Source organism: Dasypus novemcinctus, chromosome 8 (assembly GCF_030445035.2).
Source record: "Dasypus novemcinctus isolate mDasNov1 chromosome 8, mDasNov1.1.hap2, whole genome shotgun sequence".
Classification (NCBI taxonomy): Eukaryota; Metazoa; Chordata; class Mammalia; order Cingulata; family Dasypodidae; genus Dasypus; species Dasypus novemcinctus.
In genome coordinates, this window is record NC_080680.1 from 2,190,288 (window position 1) to 2,211,280 (window position 20,993).

Below are 20,993 nucleotides of genomic sequence, written 5' to 3' on the forward strand. Positions count from 1 at the left end.
GCTTCATGGCAAGAGAGGGAAAAGATTTAATTTCTAGAAAAGTTTTCCACAATCTCTGGCTAATGGTTCTATTTCAGGCAAGAAAAGTTGTGGGGTAGGAGAAGAGTATGTGGATTGCAGATCTAGATTTTATAGCAATCCACTTATTTCTTTCTTTCCCCTTTTTCTTGATTATGGCAGAAACTAAAGAAAAAAATTTGCAAAGAAAAAGAAAGCAAATTATTTAATTATGTGAATGTCAACAATACAAAAATGCATTAGTGTAAGTCACATTAAAAGAAATGATGCTTATAGAAAGGGAATGTAATGCAGTTTTGCCTGAGGTTTTATCGTTTAATGATACAGATATCACATTAATAATTAACTTAGGGCCTAGCTCATATGCTTAATATGCTTAGTTTAGACATTTTCCTTTAGTTAAGGGAAAGGGAAGACCTTGGAAAAGAGACTGATTATTATAAGCCATTTGGTCTTGACTTTTCAACTTGTTTAACTGGACTCAGAATTCCACCAGAACAGCTTATAAGTGAGTGACCATTAATCCAGAAAAGTGAATATTGCATGCACCCAAGTAAATGACCAATAGAGTCAGATTGTATCAAATAAATAAAAATAAAATGTGCTTCAGAACCTACATTAACAGTTTTCATAAAATTCTATTTTAGTTAAAATTGTCATTCTTTTTTCCTTCTTTAGGAAGTTTGCAGATCAGGTATAAGCTAGACAGACATCAACAGCCTGATGTTTTTAACTTTGATTTTAAAAACATGGCTGATGGGCAGCTTCACCATGTCAAGATTAACCGAGAGGAAGCAGTGGTCTTTTTAGAGGTAATGTAGGAAATTAAACAGCAGCAGCGGTAATTAAAATTGTGACTCTCAGAATGTATGACCTAAAGCAAAAATCTGATCATAAGTCTTAATAAAAGAGATACAAATTCAGCGGTGTCTTTCATAAGTCTTGATAGGACTTAAAATGTCATCAAGTTGTTTTTGTTTTTGTTTTTTTATTTTTTCTTTGCTTTGCTCCATTTGTTTAGCAACAGGCTTCTATAAGTTATTATTAATCTTTGCCCACTTAAAATGCCAAGGTTTTACTTTACTTGGTAAGGAAATGTTGTCTGGTTTATTATGGTAGCTATTGGTGTAGTCTATTCATTGATATTCCAGTGGGAATCTATTCCCATTAAATAAAGAAAAGAAAAAATGCTACAGCCATTTAAACACAAGAAAAAAATCAAGATCTTGCTTAAAATGGGAATATATTTAAACAAAACAGCAGAGTAATTATACATTGTCACTGGGTTTTTAAAGAATCATATTTGCATATTGGTCTGTATAAATAATATACTTTTCTGCTTTCTGCTACAAATTTTCTTTTTCAAATTTTCTTTTGAAATACATAAAAGCTTTAAGGTTTAAAATGGCTTTATTATCTGAGGATTGTACCCATTATAGATACTTACAGCACTAAGAAAAATAGAGGAAATGGGGTTAGAGAGTGGGGTGGAGTAGAATTTGGGATATTAGAGAAATGTTTTATAAACAGTTTCCCCCTTTCTTAAGCCATTTTTTGTTTCAAGCTGGTTTCTTTAACCTTTGTGATTGTGGTAATATAAGGTTTATTTTATCATTTTTCTTGGTCTCCCTTTGATTCCCATCCTCTTATCATCAAAAGTTTGACATTTTTATGTTTGCTTCTCATGGAACATTCAATAGGTTAACCAGAGTCCAAGGAGACAGGTCACCTTGTCGTCAGGCACAGAATTCAATGCCATCAAGTCCCTCGTGTTGGGAACGATTTTAGGTAAGTGGAAGAAGTACGTCCCCTTGACACAGGTCAGTAGTGCTAAGCTGCAAACCCAACAATCCTTCATCGGGCTGTAGGAAGCTCCTTGCCTTATTCATAATGTCACAGGGAGTGGCCATCAAGGTACTGCACTACTGCGTGCACCTACAGTCATGGGCAAAGGCTTTCCTTGAAAAACATTTCCACACTTACCCTCTCACTTTGCAATCAGGGATAATGAAACTTGGTACTTTTCTAACAATTCAGGAAAGATAAAATCAAAGCAGTTATAAAGTCATAAATTATATATGAATTGGGAGGTCAATGCAGAAACCATTTAATGACAAAATTAGATTAGAGAGAAGGGAAAGACTATCTTCTTTTAGCAAACAGAACCCCTTGTCTGGGTGCTGCTTTGCCTGTGTGTTTTTGTGGGACTAGTCCATTGCTCCACACTTCTTTGAAAACAGGCCATGAATAGCCACGGTCATTCTTTTCAGCAGGTAGTTATTTTTGATAAACTGACCAAGTAAACATATACTCTACTCTTTTGGCACCAATATCTGTATGCCTGTATTTCTTCCCTTATCACCAAGAATTATATTGAAATAGGGGACACATTTTGAAAGATACTTCTTTGCTTTTGGTCATATATGCACTATAAATCTCATTGACATTTAAATGCTATTTGGGGTGAAATGCTCTTGTATTGTGATTATGCTTCCTGGCATTTGGCACTCATCTAGGTCTATTTTGTCCTAAATAAATGATGGAATCTTTATTACCTCTTCAGGTATTTGCATATTGGTTCTTTGCTCATTTCTTCTACCTCTTATATATATAACCAGTATTTTCATTTTCCTGAGCCGTCTTCACAAATACCACCCAAGAGGTTGGCTTAAACAACAGGAATTTATTGGCTCAATTTTGTAGCTAAGAGAAGTCCAAAACTGAGGCATCGGCAAGGTGGTGTTTTCTCCCCAGAGTCTGAACCATTCCGGAGCTGGCTGCTGGGGATTGCTGCCTTCCTTGGCTGGTGTCCCTGCCTTGAGGAACGTGGCCAAATCCTCCTCTTTCTCCTTCTGCTTCTGTTGACTTCTGGCATCTGACTCCTCCCACAGCTTTCTCCTGTGTCTCAATTTCTTCTGCCTATAAATAATTCTGTCATCAGGATTAAGTCCCAGCCTCATTCAGCTGGATTTCACACCAACCCAAATTAACATCTTCAAGGGATCCCATTTACCAAGGATTTACACCCACAGGACTACAGGAATGGGGATTAAGTCTAGGCACACGTCTGGATTGACGCTGTTCATTCTACCCCAATAGGAAGCCTGAGAATGTTAGAGAACACACACGCATGGATATTCAAAGTATGCTGAGATGCACCGTGACTATTGAAATTTACGTGGTTTACAAATAGTATGATGAGCAACAGCATCATGACTTCTTATTCTTCAAGCAGAGGATATGTTGTGAATCAATTGCTCTATCAGGGTCATCTTGTAAAAGGTACAAATGAATGTGTTTTAGCTGGTGCCACTCAAAAGTTCCAGATTTGTCATTTGTTGTTATTATTGATGTCAGTTAAGCTGTTTGAACAAAGTAGTTGGATTCTTTGTTTTAAGAATAAATATATGGCCAATGTGGCTTGAAGAGGTGGTTCTGCTTTATAATCATGCCTTAAAAGTTGATACCTGGACCCTAATGGTCTATTGACGAGAGAGAGAGACAGTTCATGCTGTAGGTTCTGTCATGTGATCATGTTTCCTAGTATCTGTCCATGCGTGTGCTGCAAATGACTGAGCTAGTGAAAACAAGTGAACTTGATCAATATCTGTTTTGCATTCAGGGTTGGGAGGTGTTTATAGGCACTGCAGTCCATGATAAAGGTTAGTATCCTAAGCTCTAATGAAACAGCTGTGTGTTTTTGTGGCTTCAGATGTGTTTCCTAGACCTTTATGGACATGCATATTTTCATGATATCAGTAGATTTTTATTCTATTTAAAACACTGGCATAATAGGCAATCACAAAGAATTGGAAAACTAATGAAATGAACTAAATCCCCCACCACACACATACAAATTTCAGTCATGAAACTAACCATGTACATTTAGGTAGAGAAGGTTGTAAGATTCCTAAAATTTCAGCATTGTTTAGTTTTAGAGATGAGTCAGATGGAATGCAGTCCTTTGCAGTCAGCCCATCAGGTTTTATATATGTGTGTATATGTATGTGTATATGTATACTTTTGATCATCCAAGAAGAGAGAGTGTCATTCCTTATTTTACTCTCTATCGTTCTATTCTCTGCCCCCAGCTAATAGTTGCTACCCTTTAGTTTTGGTTTCCTCATTGCTGAGCGAATGCCATGCAGTGGGTTGGCTTAAACAACAGGAATGTATTAGCTCACAGTTTCGAGGCTAATGGAAGTTCACCTCAAGGCGGAATCAATGTGCTTCTTTCTCACAAAGACTAGCTTCCCGGGCTTGGCTGCCTGTGGCCCCTGGCCCTGGCCGCCTCTGTCCCGTGACTGGTGTTCAGCTTCTGGCTGCTTTGTCTGTGGCTTCCTTTCTCTCCTTGTGGTGTGGTGTCTGAATGTCATTTTCTTATAAAGGTCCCCAGTATTAGGATTAAGACCTGTCCTCACTGAGGTGGGGCCACTTAACTGAAGTGGCCTCATCAGAAGGTCCTACTTGCAATGGGTTCACCCCCTCAGGAATAGATCGTTCATGAACGTGTTTTTCTGGGGAACAGAGCTTCAAACCCCCACGTCTTTGTTCATCATCTCTGTGCTTTCCAAGCCCTTAGAGCTATCCTTTGGTAAAGCAGAAGCAGCCTGTGAATAGAGAGACAGTTCATATCTGCCCCATTTTGCCAGTCCCTCCTTTAGAGCCACCACAGGTGTGATACTTTTAAAAACAGAACAGACAGCATAGACACACCCAGAACTTCTTGCCCTCTGTGCCTCTAGGGTCTCCAAGAAAGATGAGGTATGTTCATAAATGTCCATAACAGAAGGTAAGAGCTGCAGTCAGTAAGTGTGATACTGACACAGGAACATTTTAAAAGATACAATTCAGCATCATATTTAATGTAAGTAAAGAAATATGCCATAGATTATGGAAATTGATTAAGAAAATGACCTGCTCTTCAGGAAAGAAATCATTATTAATCAAAGAGTAAACTAATAAATTTATTATATAATTTTTAAATTTTCCCACAAGTTAATAGAGGATATCACCTCTTATATTTTTTAATGTATCATTTTGTTTTATCTATGTATCTTTTTAAAAAAGAAAATAGAAGAGAAGCATTTGCTATAATATAGAAATAGAGTGTATTAGCATGGAATCGAAGATGTTAATATTTTTAATAAAAATAATATATTCAAAAACATGCCTCTCAGACTATAAAAATTAAAGTTGATTTCAACACTGAGGTTTATAACCAGAAGCAACTGAGTCTAAAAGAATTATAAATATGTATTTCATCTGTACCTGGAGGTATGCCTCTTGATCAAAGACTAATAAAACTTTTCATGTTTTAGATAACTTTATTTTAGGATTGCTTCTCTTCTCAATCTGCTGCTACTTTGAGATCAATTAGTAGGTACAAGAAGATGACAATTTTGTGTTCGATTTGGAGAGCATTAAACTAGCTTCTTTACATGTAGTAAAATAGACCAAGGTGGCTAAGAAAAGAGCTACTGATTTTCCAAGGAGAGTTGCATGTATTTCTCATTAGCCATTAAGTTATCCATTCAGAAATTTGGGGGGACCCTAATATGGGCTCATGTTTAGACAGTTTAAATATCTAGCAGCATTTAAATAGCAGCCAGACGCATACTATACTGCCTCACAGTGTTCATAATGCAGTAGGGAATATAGACAATACATAGTATTCATGTCTAGTCTACATTGTTATTATCATTTACCAAAACGTGCTTTGGACAAAACGTGCCAGATCACTGTCTAATTAACATGCTATGGTTCATATTATTTCTCATTAATCTTACTAATGATGACCACTCAGGGTAAGTTTGCCCAGTTACTATAAGATACCATAATCTTATATTAAATGTAAACCTTAAGATATGCAATTTTCTCTTTGACCTTGACTCTGATCAAGCCTATAGACCCAGAGGATGAGGGCTTTAAAATAATAATACAATAATCCAGGACGTTACCTAGCTTTTTTGTTAATTTTTTTCCTCCAAATACTTTTATATTAATATAATTGTACTTGGTTGAATTTTGCATATGTGTGTTAAACAATTAACTATGAAAATACCAAAACCAAACAGAAATCTACTTTAAAGATTACAAATGTGTCTCTCCATCTTCTCCTGGGGGGAAACTCCAATGGTTTGCAAAGAGTTCCTATCAGTCTCATTCTGCATGTTAACCTTAGGAGGCCAGCTTTCTGTGTGTGGAAGGGGAAATACACTGAAGGACTGGATGTTCAAATGGAACTCCCTGTGTGAAAACGTAAAATGTCTTGGGTAATTAATTATCTGAGGAAGTTTCTTTCTGAGATATGTATGGAAATGTCACAGGCAACATAGTTTTAATATTAAAAACCGTATTGACTCATGTGGCATTGTTATGATCTACCTAAGAAATTATCTCATTTTGAAGGAAGGGTACACAGCAGAAAGATACAAGGATGTTATAAAATTTCAGAAGTATGAATATGGATGCAAAAACCTTCAACATAATCAGAGTGAACCAAATCCAGCAGCATGTAAAAACATATCAACCATGACCAACTAAGAGTTATCTCTGGAATTCAAGGTGGATTCAACAAACAAAAATCAGTCCATGTAATAACCATATTAATAGAATAATGGAAGAAAAGCTCATGCTCATTACAATAGACAGAGAAAAACCATTTGACAAATCTAGAACCTTCCAAGATAAAAGCATTCAGCAAACAAGGAATAGAAGAGATCATCCTCAAACTGATAAAGGGTATCTACAGCTAGTATACCAATCTAGTATACTTAGACAGAAAGCTTTCCCCCAATACCAGGAATAGGGCAAGGTTATTCACTCTTGCCACTTGTATTATGGTTGCAGTTCAAGTTCTAGCCAGGGTTATTTAGCAAGAAAAAAAAACAGCATCCAGATCAGAAAAGAAGAATTAAAATCATTTCTATTTTTAGATTGTCATTTTGTAAGTAATCAAAAATTATTAGAGCTAGTATATTAATTCGGAAAGTTTGCAGAATACAAAATTAATACACCAAAGAGCAATTGTATTTCTATATACTAGTATAGGAAAATTAAAAATTGAAGTTAAGGAAACACCCATTCACAGTAGCTTTACAAGAATAAAAATAGTTTTAAGAAAAAGCACAAGCTTGTTCACTGAAAACTATAAAAGATTGTTGAAAGGAACTGTTGAAGACACACATAATATGGGAAGACATCCAGTGCTGATGGATTGGAAGACTTAATATTACTAACAATGGCAGTACTTCCCAACTTGATCTACAGATTCAGTACAATTTCTATGAAATTCCAAGTTACCTTTTATTTTTTACTTTTGTAAAAATTGCCATGTTATCCTAAAATTCATATTAAAATTCAAAGTACCAGAGTTATCAAAACAATCTTGAAAAAGAAGAACGAAATTGGAAAACTTACATTTCCCAATTTCAAAATTTACAAATAGCTACGGTAAACATGACTATGTAGTACTGGCAAAAGGATAGACATATAGATCAATGAAATAGAAATGAAAATCCAGAAATAAACCTTCACACTTACACTAATTGATTTTTAAAATATATTTGTATTGAAGTATATCATTCATACATGAACATGCATAAACAGTAAGTGTATAGTAAAGACTGTGAACTTATAAAATAAACATGCATAATATCGTACAGGGGATTCATACATCACCCCTCCACCAACACTTTGCATTGTTGTGAAACATTTGTTACAAACTATGCAAGAATGTCATCAAAATATTACGACCAACTATAATCCTTATCTTCCATTTGGTGTATTTTTCCCCCAACTCACATTGTTTATTTTAAAAATATATTTTTGTTACAGAGGTTGTAAACTTGCAAAACCATCATACAGATGTGTAGATTTCCCATACCACACCCCTTCGCCAACATACCACACTGTGGTGTGGAACATTTGTGACAGATTATGAGACAATATCATCAGACCATACCCACCAGCAATGGTCCATGGTGTACATTTGGCACACTTTTTCCATACACCTCCATTATCAACACAGTACAGTTTTGGCATTGATGCCAGAATATAATATTGCTGTTAACCACAGTCTATAGGTCTCACCAATTAGAGTTTTCCCATGTTTGTGCATATTCCCATCACCCTGCAATAGTGATGTATATATGCTGTACCTCACAGAGGGACTATCTTGCATTTGTACCCTCAGCCACAATTCTTTTTTTTTTTTTTTTTAGTTTTTATTTTTATTTTTTTCCAAATTCTATTCAATTTATTCATTTTTAAAAATATATTACATTCAAAAAATATGAGGTCCCCATTGACCCCCACTGCCCCACCCCACCACTCCCCCCACAGTAACACTCTCCCCCATCATCATGACACATCCATTGCATCTGGTGAGTACATCTCTGGGCATTGCTGCACCCCATGGCCTGTGGTCCACACCATAGCCCACACTTTCCCATGTTCCATCCAGTGGGCCATGGGAGGACATACAATGTCCAGCAATTGTCCCTGGAGCACCACCCAGGACAACTCCAAGTCCCGAAAATGCCTCCACATCTCATCTCTTCCTCCTATTCCCTGCATCCAGCAGCTACTATGGCCACTTTTTCCACACCAGTGCCACATTTTCTCGATTATTAACCACAATAGTTCATGAATAGGATATCATTAAGTCCACTCTAATCCTTACTGTATTCCTCCTTCCTGTGGACCTTGGCTTGGTTGTGTCCATTCCACATCTATGTCAAGAGGGGGCTTAGATTCCACGTGGATACTGGATGCAATCCTCCTGCTTTCAGTTGTAGGCACTCTAGACTCCATGATGTGGTGGTTGACATTCTTCAACTCCATGTTAGCTGAGTGGGGTAAGTCCAATAAATCAGAGTGTAGGAGCTGAAGTCTGTTGAGGCTCAGGACCTGGCTATCATATTGTCAGTCCAGAGATTCAAATCCCCTAGATATTTCTTAAACTCCAGCACCAACTACAATTCCAGTAAAGTAGCGTGAAAGGCTTGTGAAAAGAGATCCCATCCGAGTCCAGCTCCATCATGCAGAAACACCAGCTCCAAAGAAGGGCCAACTGACATGGCAGTGAACCCCATCTGCCATGACCATAGAACCTGTGGGTCTCTTTAGCCTTCAAAAGGACCAATACCTGGGGTTGTATCCACTTTATCTGTCTCTGAGACTCTGCTCAGGTGTGCATAAGGGCAATCCTTCTGACAACCTCCAGACTCTTTTTTAGAGACTCATGGCCATATGAACTCATTTGTCCTTTCCATTTCCCCCTTACTTTAGGTCAAACAGCATTTTAAACTCCTGTTATTATATGTAGACAGGGATATTCTGCTGGTCCGTGTTGAACCTTTAATTCAAGGTCATTTTCTAGTTACGTCATCAGTTGGTACTTGGTAGTGATCACTCGGTACCAGAGAGGCTCATCCCCGGGTGTCATATCCCACGCTGGGGGGAAGGCATTGCATTTACATGCTGAGTTTGGCTTCGAGACTGGCCACATTTGAGTAACACGGAGGCTGTCAGGAGGGAACTCTTAGGCACAGTGCTGCTCTAGGCCTTGTTCTTATTTCAGGTGTATAGGCTCACAAGCATAGTCATTAGTATCAGGGGCTCACTGTTGGACCCTCATTCCTTCCTGGTCCTTACCATTGTACCTGGGGGACTGCCACTGCTCCCCTAGGGACCATGACAGAGACCCCCCCCCCCCCCCAGCCAGGAACCCAGTACCCCCCCAGCTGTTGTTTTTAATTGTTTCCACTATGAGTTTATCCAAACATTTCCATGCACCCTGGACACATGCCCTGGATAACTCCCTGTCAACCATATTTCGCCTGTTAATAACATCCCATACCAGTATTCCTCTGCTGCCATTGTTGAACCACTCTGTGATCCAAAACTTCCTGAAAAGTGAAGCCCAATATAATGTCAGGTTCCCTTTATAGTAAAATGGAATATAGCGATGAGTTTAAAGGTTAGATATAGAATACATATTGATTTGGAAAAATTCTACATCCTATCTTTTTCTTTTCTTTTTTCCTAATTATTGAGCTTCTCTTCACAAGAGCCTTAGATCACAGTAATTCATATATACAATACACAGTACTCCCACATATCCATTATAAAACCTTTTCCCTTCCACAGTGATAATCTTTTAACTTATTCATATCATATTTACTGAAACTGGTGTACAGATATTGAGACAATAGCTTTCAAACAAGGTAACATTTGTGTTTACATTGTGGTTTATACTTCAGGCTATACAGTTTTCTAAATTTTTTAGTTATCCTATGTTTTACATTATGTTTTACATTATTAGTCTGTCATCCCCTATATGTTTTTGGTGCAATATCCATCCTTGTGTACTCTTGTGAAACACTTCTTTTGTCCTCACATTTACTTTGGTTCCATCTATTGAATATCTATTTCCCCCTCCCCTTGGGCCCCACAGTGACAGACAATCTTCATTTCTTGAGGAGCCATGTTCAGAGATACTTGCAACAGTGTTGAGGGCTTGACTTGCTCAACTGCCCTAATGCCCCGGGAGCTACCCTTTCTCTTGAGAGATACATTTCCCTCTATTTGATGGCATTAGTCCTCCCCAGGATGTTGGTCTACCTTCACTCTTATTATATGGGTCTCTACCCAATGGTGTAACCCACTCTGGCAAAATGAGCATTCACATATTCCCTAGGAGTCTGTCCTGCATCAGATTATCCCCTTTGAGTATCTTAAACAGGTAACTTTCCTAATTATATTTTGATACAGTTTTCTCAGCATTTTACTTTCAACCAACACCTGTCAATCTCCTATGTTCGTATGTTGCCCCTCCCTCCCCCCAATTTCTTGGGCAGTATTATCCATCCGCCCATCCCTAGCCCCCCTCAAACCCACAAAGCCCCACCCAAAGGTAACCCTATGCCCCCATTTTATCTCTTCCTTGTGCACATACTTACTGCCAGCTTATCATAGATTTCATCCATGTAGATGTCAGCTTACATCCTTCCTCTACCCCCCAATTTCCTGTAAGCCTATCTTCCAGTCTCTAGCTCTCTGAGGCAGCTTGCTTATTTCATATCATTGAGGTCATGTAGTATTTGTCCTTCAATGCCTGGGTTGCTTCACTCAACATAAGGTTCTCAAGATTCATCCATGTTATCACGTGTGTTTCTAGTGTATTTGTTCTTAAAGCCGAGTAGTATTCCATTGTATGTATATACCACATTTTATTGATCCACTCATCTGTTGATGGGCATTTGGGTCGACTCCAACTTTTGGCAATAGTGAACAATGCTGCTGTGAACATTGGTGTGCATATATCGATTTGTGTCCTTGTTTTCAGTTCTGCTGGGTATATACCCAACAGTGGTATTGCTGGGTCATATGGCAAATCTATGTTTAGTTTTTTGAGAAACCGCCAAAATATCCTCCAGAATGGTTGGATCCTTCTGCATTCCCACCAGCAGTGGATGAGTGTTCCCCTTTCTTCACATCCTCTCCAGCATTTGTATTCTTCTGTTTTTTTCATAGCTGCCAATCTTATGGGAGTGAGATGGTATGTCATTGTAGTTTTGATTTGCATTTCCCTGATAGCTAGAGATTTGGAGCATTTTTTCATGTGCTTTTTAGCCATTTGTATTTCTTCTTTGGAGAAGTGTCAGTTTAAATCTTTTTCCCATTTTTAAAATGGGTTGTTTATCGTTTTATTTTCAAAGTATAGGAGTTCTTTATATATGCAAGTTATAAGTCTCTTATCGGCTATATGGTTTCCAAATATTTTCTCCCATTGTGTAGGTTCCCTTTTTACTTTCTTGACAAACTCCTTTGAAGTTCAGAAGGCTTTAATTTTGAGGAAGTCCCACTTAACTATTTGTTCTTCTGCTGCTCATGCTTTTGGTGTGATGTTCATGAAGCCATTTCCTATTACAAGGTCTTGTAGATGTTTCCCTACACTGCTTTCCAAGGTCTTTATGGTCTTGGCTCTTATATTTAGGTCTTTGATCCATCTTGAGTTGATCTTTGTATAAGGTGTGAAATGGTAATCCTTTCATTTTTCTACAAATGGATATCCAGTTCTCCAGGCACCATTTGTTGAATAGGCCATTCTCTCCCAGTTGATAGGGTTTGTTGGCTTTATCGAATATTATATGGCTATATATGTGAGGTTCTATATCAGAACTTTCAGTTCGATTCCATTGGTCTGTGTGTCTCTCCTTATGCCAATACCATGCTGTTTTCACTACTGTAGCTTTGTAGTATGTTTTGAAGTCAGGTAGTGTGATTCCTCCAATTTTGTTTTTCTTTTTCAATATGTCTTTGTCTATTTGGGGCCTCTTTCCTTTCCAAATAAATTTCATAGTTAGTTTTTCTAGTCCTTAAAGAAGGCTGTGTTGATTTTTTTGGGATTGCATTGAATGTATAGATCAGTTTTGGTAGAATAGACATCTTAATAATATTTAATCTTCCTATCCATGAACAGGGAATATTTTTCCATTTATTTAGGTCTTTGATTTCCTTGAACAATCTTGTAAAGTTCTCGGTGTATAAGTTTTTTACATCTTTAGTTAAATTTATTCCTATTTGATTTTTTAATTTACTATTGTGAATGGTATTTGTTTCTTGATTTCTTCCTGATCTTGCTCATTATTGGTGTGCAGAAATGCTACTGATTTTTGTGCATTGATTTTATAACCTGCAACTTTACTAAACTCATTTATGAGTTCTAGAAGCTTTATTGTAGACCTCTCAGGGTTTTCTATGTATAGGATCATGTCATCTGCAAATAATGAAATTTTTTGTTCTTCATTTCCAATTTGAATGCCTTTTATATCTGGTTCTTGCCTCAGTGCTTGAGCAAGTACTTCTAAGACAATGTTAAATAGGAGGGTAGACAGTGGGCATCCTTGTCTTGTTCCTGATTTTAGAGGGAAGGATTTCAGGATTTCTCCATTGTAAACGAGGTTGGTTGTAGGTTTTTCATATATATTCTTTATCATGTTCAAAAAATTTCCTTGTTTTCCGATCTTTTGAAGTGTTTTATCAAGAAAGGGTGCTGTATTTTGTCAAATGCTTTTTCTGCATCTATAGATATAATCATGTGATTTTTTTCCTTCAATCTGTTTACATGATTGATTTTCTTATGCTGAACCATCCTTGCATACCTGGAATGAATCCCACTTTGTTGTAGTGAATAATTCATTTAATGTGTTGTTGAATACAATTAGCAAGTATTTTGTTAAGTATTTTTGCATCTAGGTTCATTAGAGAAATTGGTCTGTAATTTTCCTTTCTTGTGGTGTCTTTGTTTTGCTTTGGTACTAGGGTAATGTTGGCATCATAGAAGTAGTTAGGCAATGTACCTTCTGTTTCGGTTTTTTGGAAGAGTTTCAGCAGGATTGGTGTTCTTTCTGGAATGTTTTGTAGAATTCATCTGTGAGGCCGTCTGGCCCTGGGCTCTTCTTAGTTGGGAGGTTTTTAATGACTGATTCTATCTCTTTACTTGTCATTGGTTTGTTGAGATCATCAATTTCTTCTTTTGTCAATATAGGCTGCTTATGTGTTTCTAGGAATTGGTCCATTTCCTCTGAATTGTCATTTTTGTTGGAATATTATTTTTCAAAGTATCCTCTTATGATAGTCTTTATTTCTGTGGGGTCAGTGGTAATGTCTCTTTTCTCATTTCTTATTTTGTGTATTTGCATCTTCTCTCTTTTTTTCTTTGTTAGACTCACTAAAGGTTTGTCAGTTTTATTGATCTTCTCAAAAAAACAGCTCATGGTCTTGTTTATCTTTTCAAGTGCTTTCTTATTTTCTATTTCATTTAGTTCTGCCCTTATCTTTGTTATTTCCTTCCTTCTTCTTCCTGTTGGATTACTTTGTTGTTGTTTTTTTCTAATTCCTCCAAATGTGCAGTTATTTCTTCAATTTTTGCTCTTCTTTTTTGATATATGAATTTATGGCTATAAATTTCCCTCTCAGTACTGCTTTTGCTGCATCCCATAAATTTTGGTATGTTGTGTTATCATTATTATTTGTTTCAAGGTAGTCACTGATTTCTTTTGAGATTTCCTCTTTGACCCACTGTTTTTCTAAGAGTGTGCTGTTTAATTTCCATTCTTGGTGTGAAATCTGGGCCTCTGGCCCTTGCACATTTCCAGCTTCACTCCACTGTGGTCAGAGATATTAGTTTGTATGATTTCGATCTGTCTGAATTCATTAAGCCTTTCTTTGTGGCCTAGCATGTGGTCTATCTTGGAGAATGATCCATGTGCACTTGAGAAAAATGTATATCCTGCTGTTTTTGGGAGTAATGATCTGTATATGTCTATTAAATCCAGCTCCTCTAATATACTGTTCAAATATTTTGTTTCTTTAGTGATTATCTTTTGAGATGTTCTGTCCAGAATTGATAGTGGTGTATTAAAATCCCCCACTATAATTGTAGATGCATCTGTTCTTTCACTTAGTTTTTCCAGCATTTGCCTTACATATTTAGAGGCGCCCTTGTTAGGAGCATAAATATTTATGATTGTTTGTTCTTCTTGACAGATTGTCCCTTTCACTAATATGTAGTATCCTTGTCTCTCACAATTGTTTCGCATTTAAAGTCTATTTTGCCTGATATTAATATAGCTACTCCTGCCTTTTTTTGGTTATTATGTGCTTGTAAGATTGTTTTCCAACCATTCATTTCAGCCTCCATGAGTCTCTGGGTCTAAGATGTGTCTCTTGTAGACAGCATATAGATGGGTCATATTTCCTTATCCAATGTCCCAGTCTGAATCTTTTGATAGGTGAGTTTAATCCATTGACATTCAGTGTTATTACTTTCAAGGAATTATTTATGTTAGCCATATTTTGATTGGACTTGTTTTTGTCATATTTTGTTTGTTTTTTCTTCTCTTTTTGTCTTTTTTTGTTGTTCTTACACTCTTCCTCCCACACCGCTTGTCCTGTTTTTTCCTTTCTTCCTGCTGAACTCCCTTTAGAATTTCTTGAAGGGGAGGTTTCTTATTGGCATACTCTTTCAATTTCTGTTTATCTATGAATATTTTGAACTCTCCATCAATTTTGAATGCTAGTTTAGCTGTTCAGAGTATTCTTGGTTGGAAATTTTTTTCTTTTAGTACCTTAACTATATCATACCACTGCCTCCTTGCCTCCATGGTTTCAGATGAGAAATCAGCTCTTAATCTTATGGAGCCTCCCTTGTATGTGATGGTTTTCTTTTCTCTTGCTGCTTTTAGAATTTTCTCTTTGTCTTGAGCATTGGATAATTTGACAAGTATATGTCTTGGGATGGGCCTGTTGGGGTTTATGGTGTTTGGGGTGCTCTGTGCTTCTTGGATATGTACATCTGTCTCTTTCAGTAGATTTGGGAAGTTTCCAGCCATTATTTCCCGCAACACTCCTTCTGACCCCTTTCCCTTTTCTTCTCCTTCTAGGATGTCTATAATATGTATATTTGTGCATTTTGCATTGTCATTCAGGTCCCTAAGTCCTAGCTGGATTTTTTCCATCTTTTTATCGACCAATTCTACTATCTGTTTCATTTCCGATGTACTGTCTTCCACATCACTAATTCTCTGCTCTGCCTCTTCTAATCTGCTGTTATTTGCTGCGAGTGTATTTTTGATTTCTTGAACTGTGGTGTTCATTCCCATCATATCTGTTATCTTTTTGCATATGTCTGCAATTTCCCCTCCAAGTGTTGTCTTCATATTGTTAACCTCTTCCTTTACTTCATTCAGTTTGTGATATATGTTCTGAGATCTTTAATTACTTGTGCGAAGTTCTGCTCCCCTTCCTGGTTTTTAGTTTGTTCAGCCATGTTTTCCTGATTATTGGTTTGGTTTGTAGATTTTTGTTGCTGTCTGGTCATCATTTTATCTTGACGGGTTTAATCAGTTCCTTAGCTTCTGTGTCTAGTCTTGGAGATTAATTAGCTGTTGTTTTTGCATAAGTGTTATATCTTCTCTTTGTCACTTTGTTGTTCTTATTCTAATTTCTTATTGCTGGCTGAGTTCACTTTGAAGGAAAGTATTAGGGCCAAGGAAAGGTAATTGTGTAAGCAAGGAAAATGTGTAAAGTAGTATTGGTAATAAATGTTAATAGAGCAACAATATGAGATCTGGGAGGATGGAGATTAGAGTCATGTAAATTGTGTAGAGTTATAGCAGTAGATAGAGTACTATAATGAGGTAGTCGACTGAATATGGGAGGAATATGGTATGAATTAAAAAGCTATTGTTTTCATGAGAGAGGGAAAGAGAAAGAAAGGCAGTAGTTTCAAGAGTGGATAAAAGACAGATAACAAAACAAAGGTATTAGAAATTAAGAGTTAGACCATTTGGGGATCAAAGAAAGGGAGGTGGAATATAGGAGAGACAGTAGCTGATGGAGGATATCAAGATGTGGGGAAAAGGGGATAACGTAGGTAGCCAAAATCAATTCACACAGAAATGAGGCAATGGAGGATGAGGAAACCCAGCAAATGTGAGGTATTCCCTGCAGCACCTATTGTATAATTAAGATAAAATAAAATAAGAAGAAAATGAGGGACAAGAGAGAAAAAAAAAGAGAGAAGAAAGAAAGAAAGAAAAAGGGGGTGGGTAACGGGAGGGGAACAAGGAAAAGAAAAAAAGATATAGAACAACTACAACAGCAACAACAACAAAAAACCCTAAATAACTGAAGAAAAAAAAATACTTTGGGGGATATGATAGGAGAAAAGACTAGGAGATAATGCAATGTTAGCAATCAGGACAATAAAAATAAAAAAATAAAAATAAAAACAAAACAAAAACAAACAAAAAAAACACAAACGTTGAGGGCTAGGACATTCAAAGACCTCAGATGGACCTCAGGGCATAATGGGCTCAGGGATGGAAAGTCTGTGATATTCCAGACTCAAGAGGTGTGAGTCTCTGGGATGTGGGCTGCCAGGGTTTAGGGGACTCAGACCTGGCAACCTCAAATGTGATTAACAGGGAGGCTGGGAGCACCGCAGTGCAACACAGCCTTCAGGGATCCCCACAGCTGGGTGCCAGCCCTTATGGGGGAGGTCACATCTGCAAACTCTGACCTATGTGTCAGAACCCCGCAATTCACTCTCTCACTCAGGTCTCTTCTGTGACTGTATCACCAATTCGACTTCAGGATACCTTCCACCCTGTAAGCCCCCGAAACGGCCACCTGGGGGCGCCTCTACACTGCAGCCAATTTAATGATGCTGCAGATCAGTAGCCAGGCCCAGGAGGTGGGGCTCCAGCCAGAAATGCCGATATCAGAGTCCAAAACTGAAATTCCCATGTTTCACAAAATATTCCCCTAATCAGCTTCCAGACGTCTCCCACCCTGCCAGTCCCTAAAACAGCCTCCTGGTGACGTCTCTTTATTGCAAGCAATTTAAGGCTGCTGCAGATCAGCAGCTGGCCTTGAGGGCGGGGCTCTAGCCAGAAGCGCTATAATTTGTGTCTGCAATCAAAAATTCCCCGCCTCGCAATAAAGCTCCCGTCTGTCTCCCCAAATCGGTCTGCAAAGGCCTTCTGCCCTGTTAGTCCCCCAATAGCCTGCTCAGGGCTTATGAGTTCCCCAGTACCGCAGAGCCTCCAGAAATCACCACCGCAGCGCCGGTGCCATGGCTCCACCCACCGTAGGAGGGAGCGCCCTGCGTGCAGCCCCCACCTCCATGTAATAGAGCCTCAAGGTTATCTTATACACAAATTTTCTCTGTTACCTTCCCACCAAATCGATGTCCAGACACCTCCTGCCCTGCAGAATCCCGAAACAGCCTGGTTCCAAAGAATTTCTAATGCTGCCCAGCCACTTCTTTGCAGGAGAGATTATCAGGTGCACTCACTCAGCCACCATCTTGCCCCATCTCCTCTCAGCCACAATTCTAATCCACCTCTGGGTTCACTGTGTTATTCAGTCCCGAGATTATTCTTTAGTTTTTTTTCTATTGCCATTTACTTCCCTGGACTACCTTTTTCAGCCACAATCCCATTTATAAACCAGTTGCTACTCACTATATTGTCTTACCATCAACTCTATCCATTTCCACACTTTAAAGGCAAGTTAATTATAACTTCTACATACATTAAGTATTAATAGTTCTTCTCAACTCTCCTCTTATCTCCTAATAACCTATACTCTAGGTTTTAACTCCATGTTTTTATTCTTTGTATTTAGTTCTTATTAATGCAATATTTTTCCTTTTGTGTCTGGCTTACTTCGCTTAGTATAATGTCTTCAAGATTCATCTGTGTAATCATATGTGTCCCAATTTCATTTCTTCTTACTGCAGCATAGTATTCTATCATATGTATATACCTCATTTTGTTTATCCATTCATTAGTAGATGGACACTTGGGTTGTTTCCATCTTGGCAATTATGAATAACGCCTCTATGAACACTGGTCTGCAGATGTCTGTTCATGTCGTAGATTTTAGTTCTTCTGGATATATTCCTAGTAGGGGACTTGCTGGATCATATGGCAGTTCTATATTTAGCTTCCTGAGGAACCACCAAACTGTCTTCCACAGAGGCTGCACCATTTTGTACTCCCACCAACAGTGAAGGAGTTTTCCTATTTATCCACTTCCACTCCAGCACTTATTGTTGTCTGATTTCTTATAATGGCCATTCTATGTGGTGTTAGATGATTTCTCCATGTAGTTTTAATTTTCATTTCCCTAATAGCTAGTAATATGTAACATTTTTTCATGTGCTTTTTGGCCATTTGTATTTCCTCTTTGGAGCAATGTCTATTTAAATCTTTTGCCAATTTTTAAATTGGATTGCTTGCTCTTTTATTGTTGACTTGTATGATCTCTTTTTATAGAATAGAAATCAAGTCCTTATCAGATAAGTGGTTTCCAAATATTTTCTCACATTGAGTGGGCTGCCTTTTCACCTTCTTGATGGAGTCCTTGGAATCACAGAAGAGTTTAAGTTTGAGAAGGTCCCATTTATCCATGTTTTCTTTCATTGTTCATGCTTTTGGTGTAAGGTTTAAAAATCTACCACCTACCACCAGGTCTTCAAGATGTTTCCCTACATTTTCTTCTAGGAACTTTATTGTACTTCCCTTTATAGTTAGGTCTTTGGTCCATTTTGAGTTAATTTTTGTACAAGGTATCAAGTAGCGGTCTTCTTTCTTTCTTTTGGCTATCGATATCCAGTTCTCCCAACAGAATTTGTTGAGTAAAATGTTCTGTCCCAGTTGGGTGGGTTTGACAGACTTGACAAAAATCACTTGGCCATAGATGTGAGCCATCTGTTTGGTTCCATTGGTCTATGTATCTATCTTTATGCCAATATCATGCTGTTTTTACCACATAGCTAGGTAATATGATTTAAAGTCTGGAAATGAGAGTCCTCCAACTTCACTTTTCTTTTTTGAGATATTGCTGGCTATTTGGTACCTCTTCCCTTTCCAGATAAATTTGATAATTGTGTTTTCCATTTGCTTAAAAAATGCTAGTGTAATTTTTATTGGCATTGCATTGAAGCTGTATATCAATTTGGATAGAATTTATATCTTAATGATATTTAGTCTTCCAATCCATGAGCATGGAATGCTCTTCCAATTATTTAGGTCTTTTTTGACTTCCTTTAGTAATGCATTATAGTTTTTTGAATTCAAGTGCTTTGCATCCTTGGTTAAGTTTATTCCTAAATATTTGATTCTTTTAGTTGCTATTGTAAGTGGAATTTTTTCCCTGACTTCTTCCTCAGCTTGCACATTACTAGTGTAAAGAAACACCACTGATTTTTGCATATTGATCTTATGGATCCTTACACACTACTGAAATCATTTATTGGCTCTAGCCACTTTGTTGTAGGTTTTTTGGGGACTTTCTAGATATACAGTCATATCATCTGTGAATAGTGAAAGTTTTATTTCTTCCTTTCCAATTTTGATGCCTTTTATTTCTTTTTCTTGCCTGATTGCTCCAGCTAGAGCCTCTAGCTATATATTGAACAACAGTGGTGACAGTGAGCTTCCTTGTCTTGTCCCTGATCTCAATGGGAAAGCTTTCAGTCTTTCACCATTGAGTACTATGTTAGCTGTGGGTTTTTCATATATGGCATTTATCATTTTGAGAAAGTTTACTTCAATTCCTATTTTTTGTAGTACATTTATCAAGAAGGTTGCTGTATTTTGTCAAATGCCTTTTCTGCATTGATTGATAAAATCATGTGATTTTTCTTGTGTGATTTTTATTTATGTGGTGTATTATGCTGATAGATTTTCTTGTTTTGAACCAGCCTTTCATACCTGTTATAAAACTCATTTGATCATGATGGACAATTCTTTTAATACGTTATTGGATTTGATTAGCATGTATTTTATTGGGGATTTTTTCATCTATATTAATTAAAGAAATAGTTCTGTAATTTTCTTTTTTCGGACTATCTTATCTGGCTTTGATATTAGGATGATATTGGCTTCATGGAATCAATTTGATAGCATTCCTTCTTGTTCAGTTATTTAGAAGAGCTTGAGTAAGATTAGTGGAACTCACCAGTGAAACTGTCTCGTCCTGGGCTTTTCATTTTGGGGAGCTCTTTGATGACTATTTCAATCTCTTTACTTGTGATTGGTTTGTTGACGTCTTCTTTATCTTGTAGGGTCAGTGTAGATTTTTTGTACATTCCTAGGAATTTTATCATTTCATCTGTATTGTCTAGTTTTTTGGCATAAAGTTATTCATAGTATCCTCTTATGATCTTTTTTATTTTTGTAGGGTCAGTAGTATTGATTCCCTTTTCATTTTTTCACTTATTTGCATCTTCTCTCTCTCTTTTGCTAGTCAGTCTACCTAAGGGTTTGTTGATATTGTTAATCATCTCAAAGAACCAACTTTTGATTTTGTTAATTCTATCTTTTTTTCCCCTCAATTTCATTTATTTCTGCTCTAATCTTTGTTATTTCATTTCTTCTACTTGCTTTGGG

At 37.3% G+C, this 20,993-nt stretch overlaps 1 protein-coding gene across 2 annotated transcripts in view; it reads left to right on the forward strand.

Annotated features, from left to right (window-relative positions):
• Positions 1–20,993, forward strand: part of LOC101418024 (contactin-associated protein-like 3) — a 216,109-nt gene that overhangs the window by 171,912 nt on the left and 23,204 nt on the right. For both annotated transcript variants that reach the window (XM_058301400.2, XM_071216563.1), the window contains exons 20-21: positions 697–830; positions 1,719–1,806. In XM_058301400.2, coding sequence (XP_058157383.1) covers positions 697–830; positions 1,719–1,806 — 222 coding nt within the window. The remainder of the gene's footprint in view (positions 1–696; positions 831–1,718; positions 1,807–20,993) is intronic.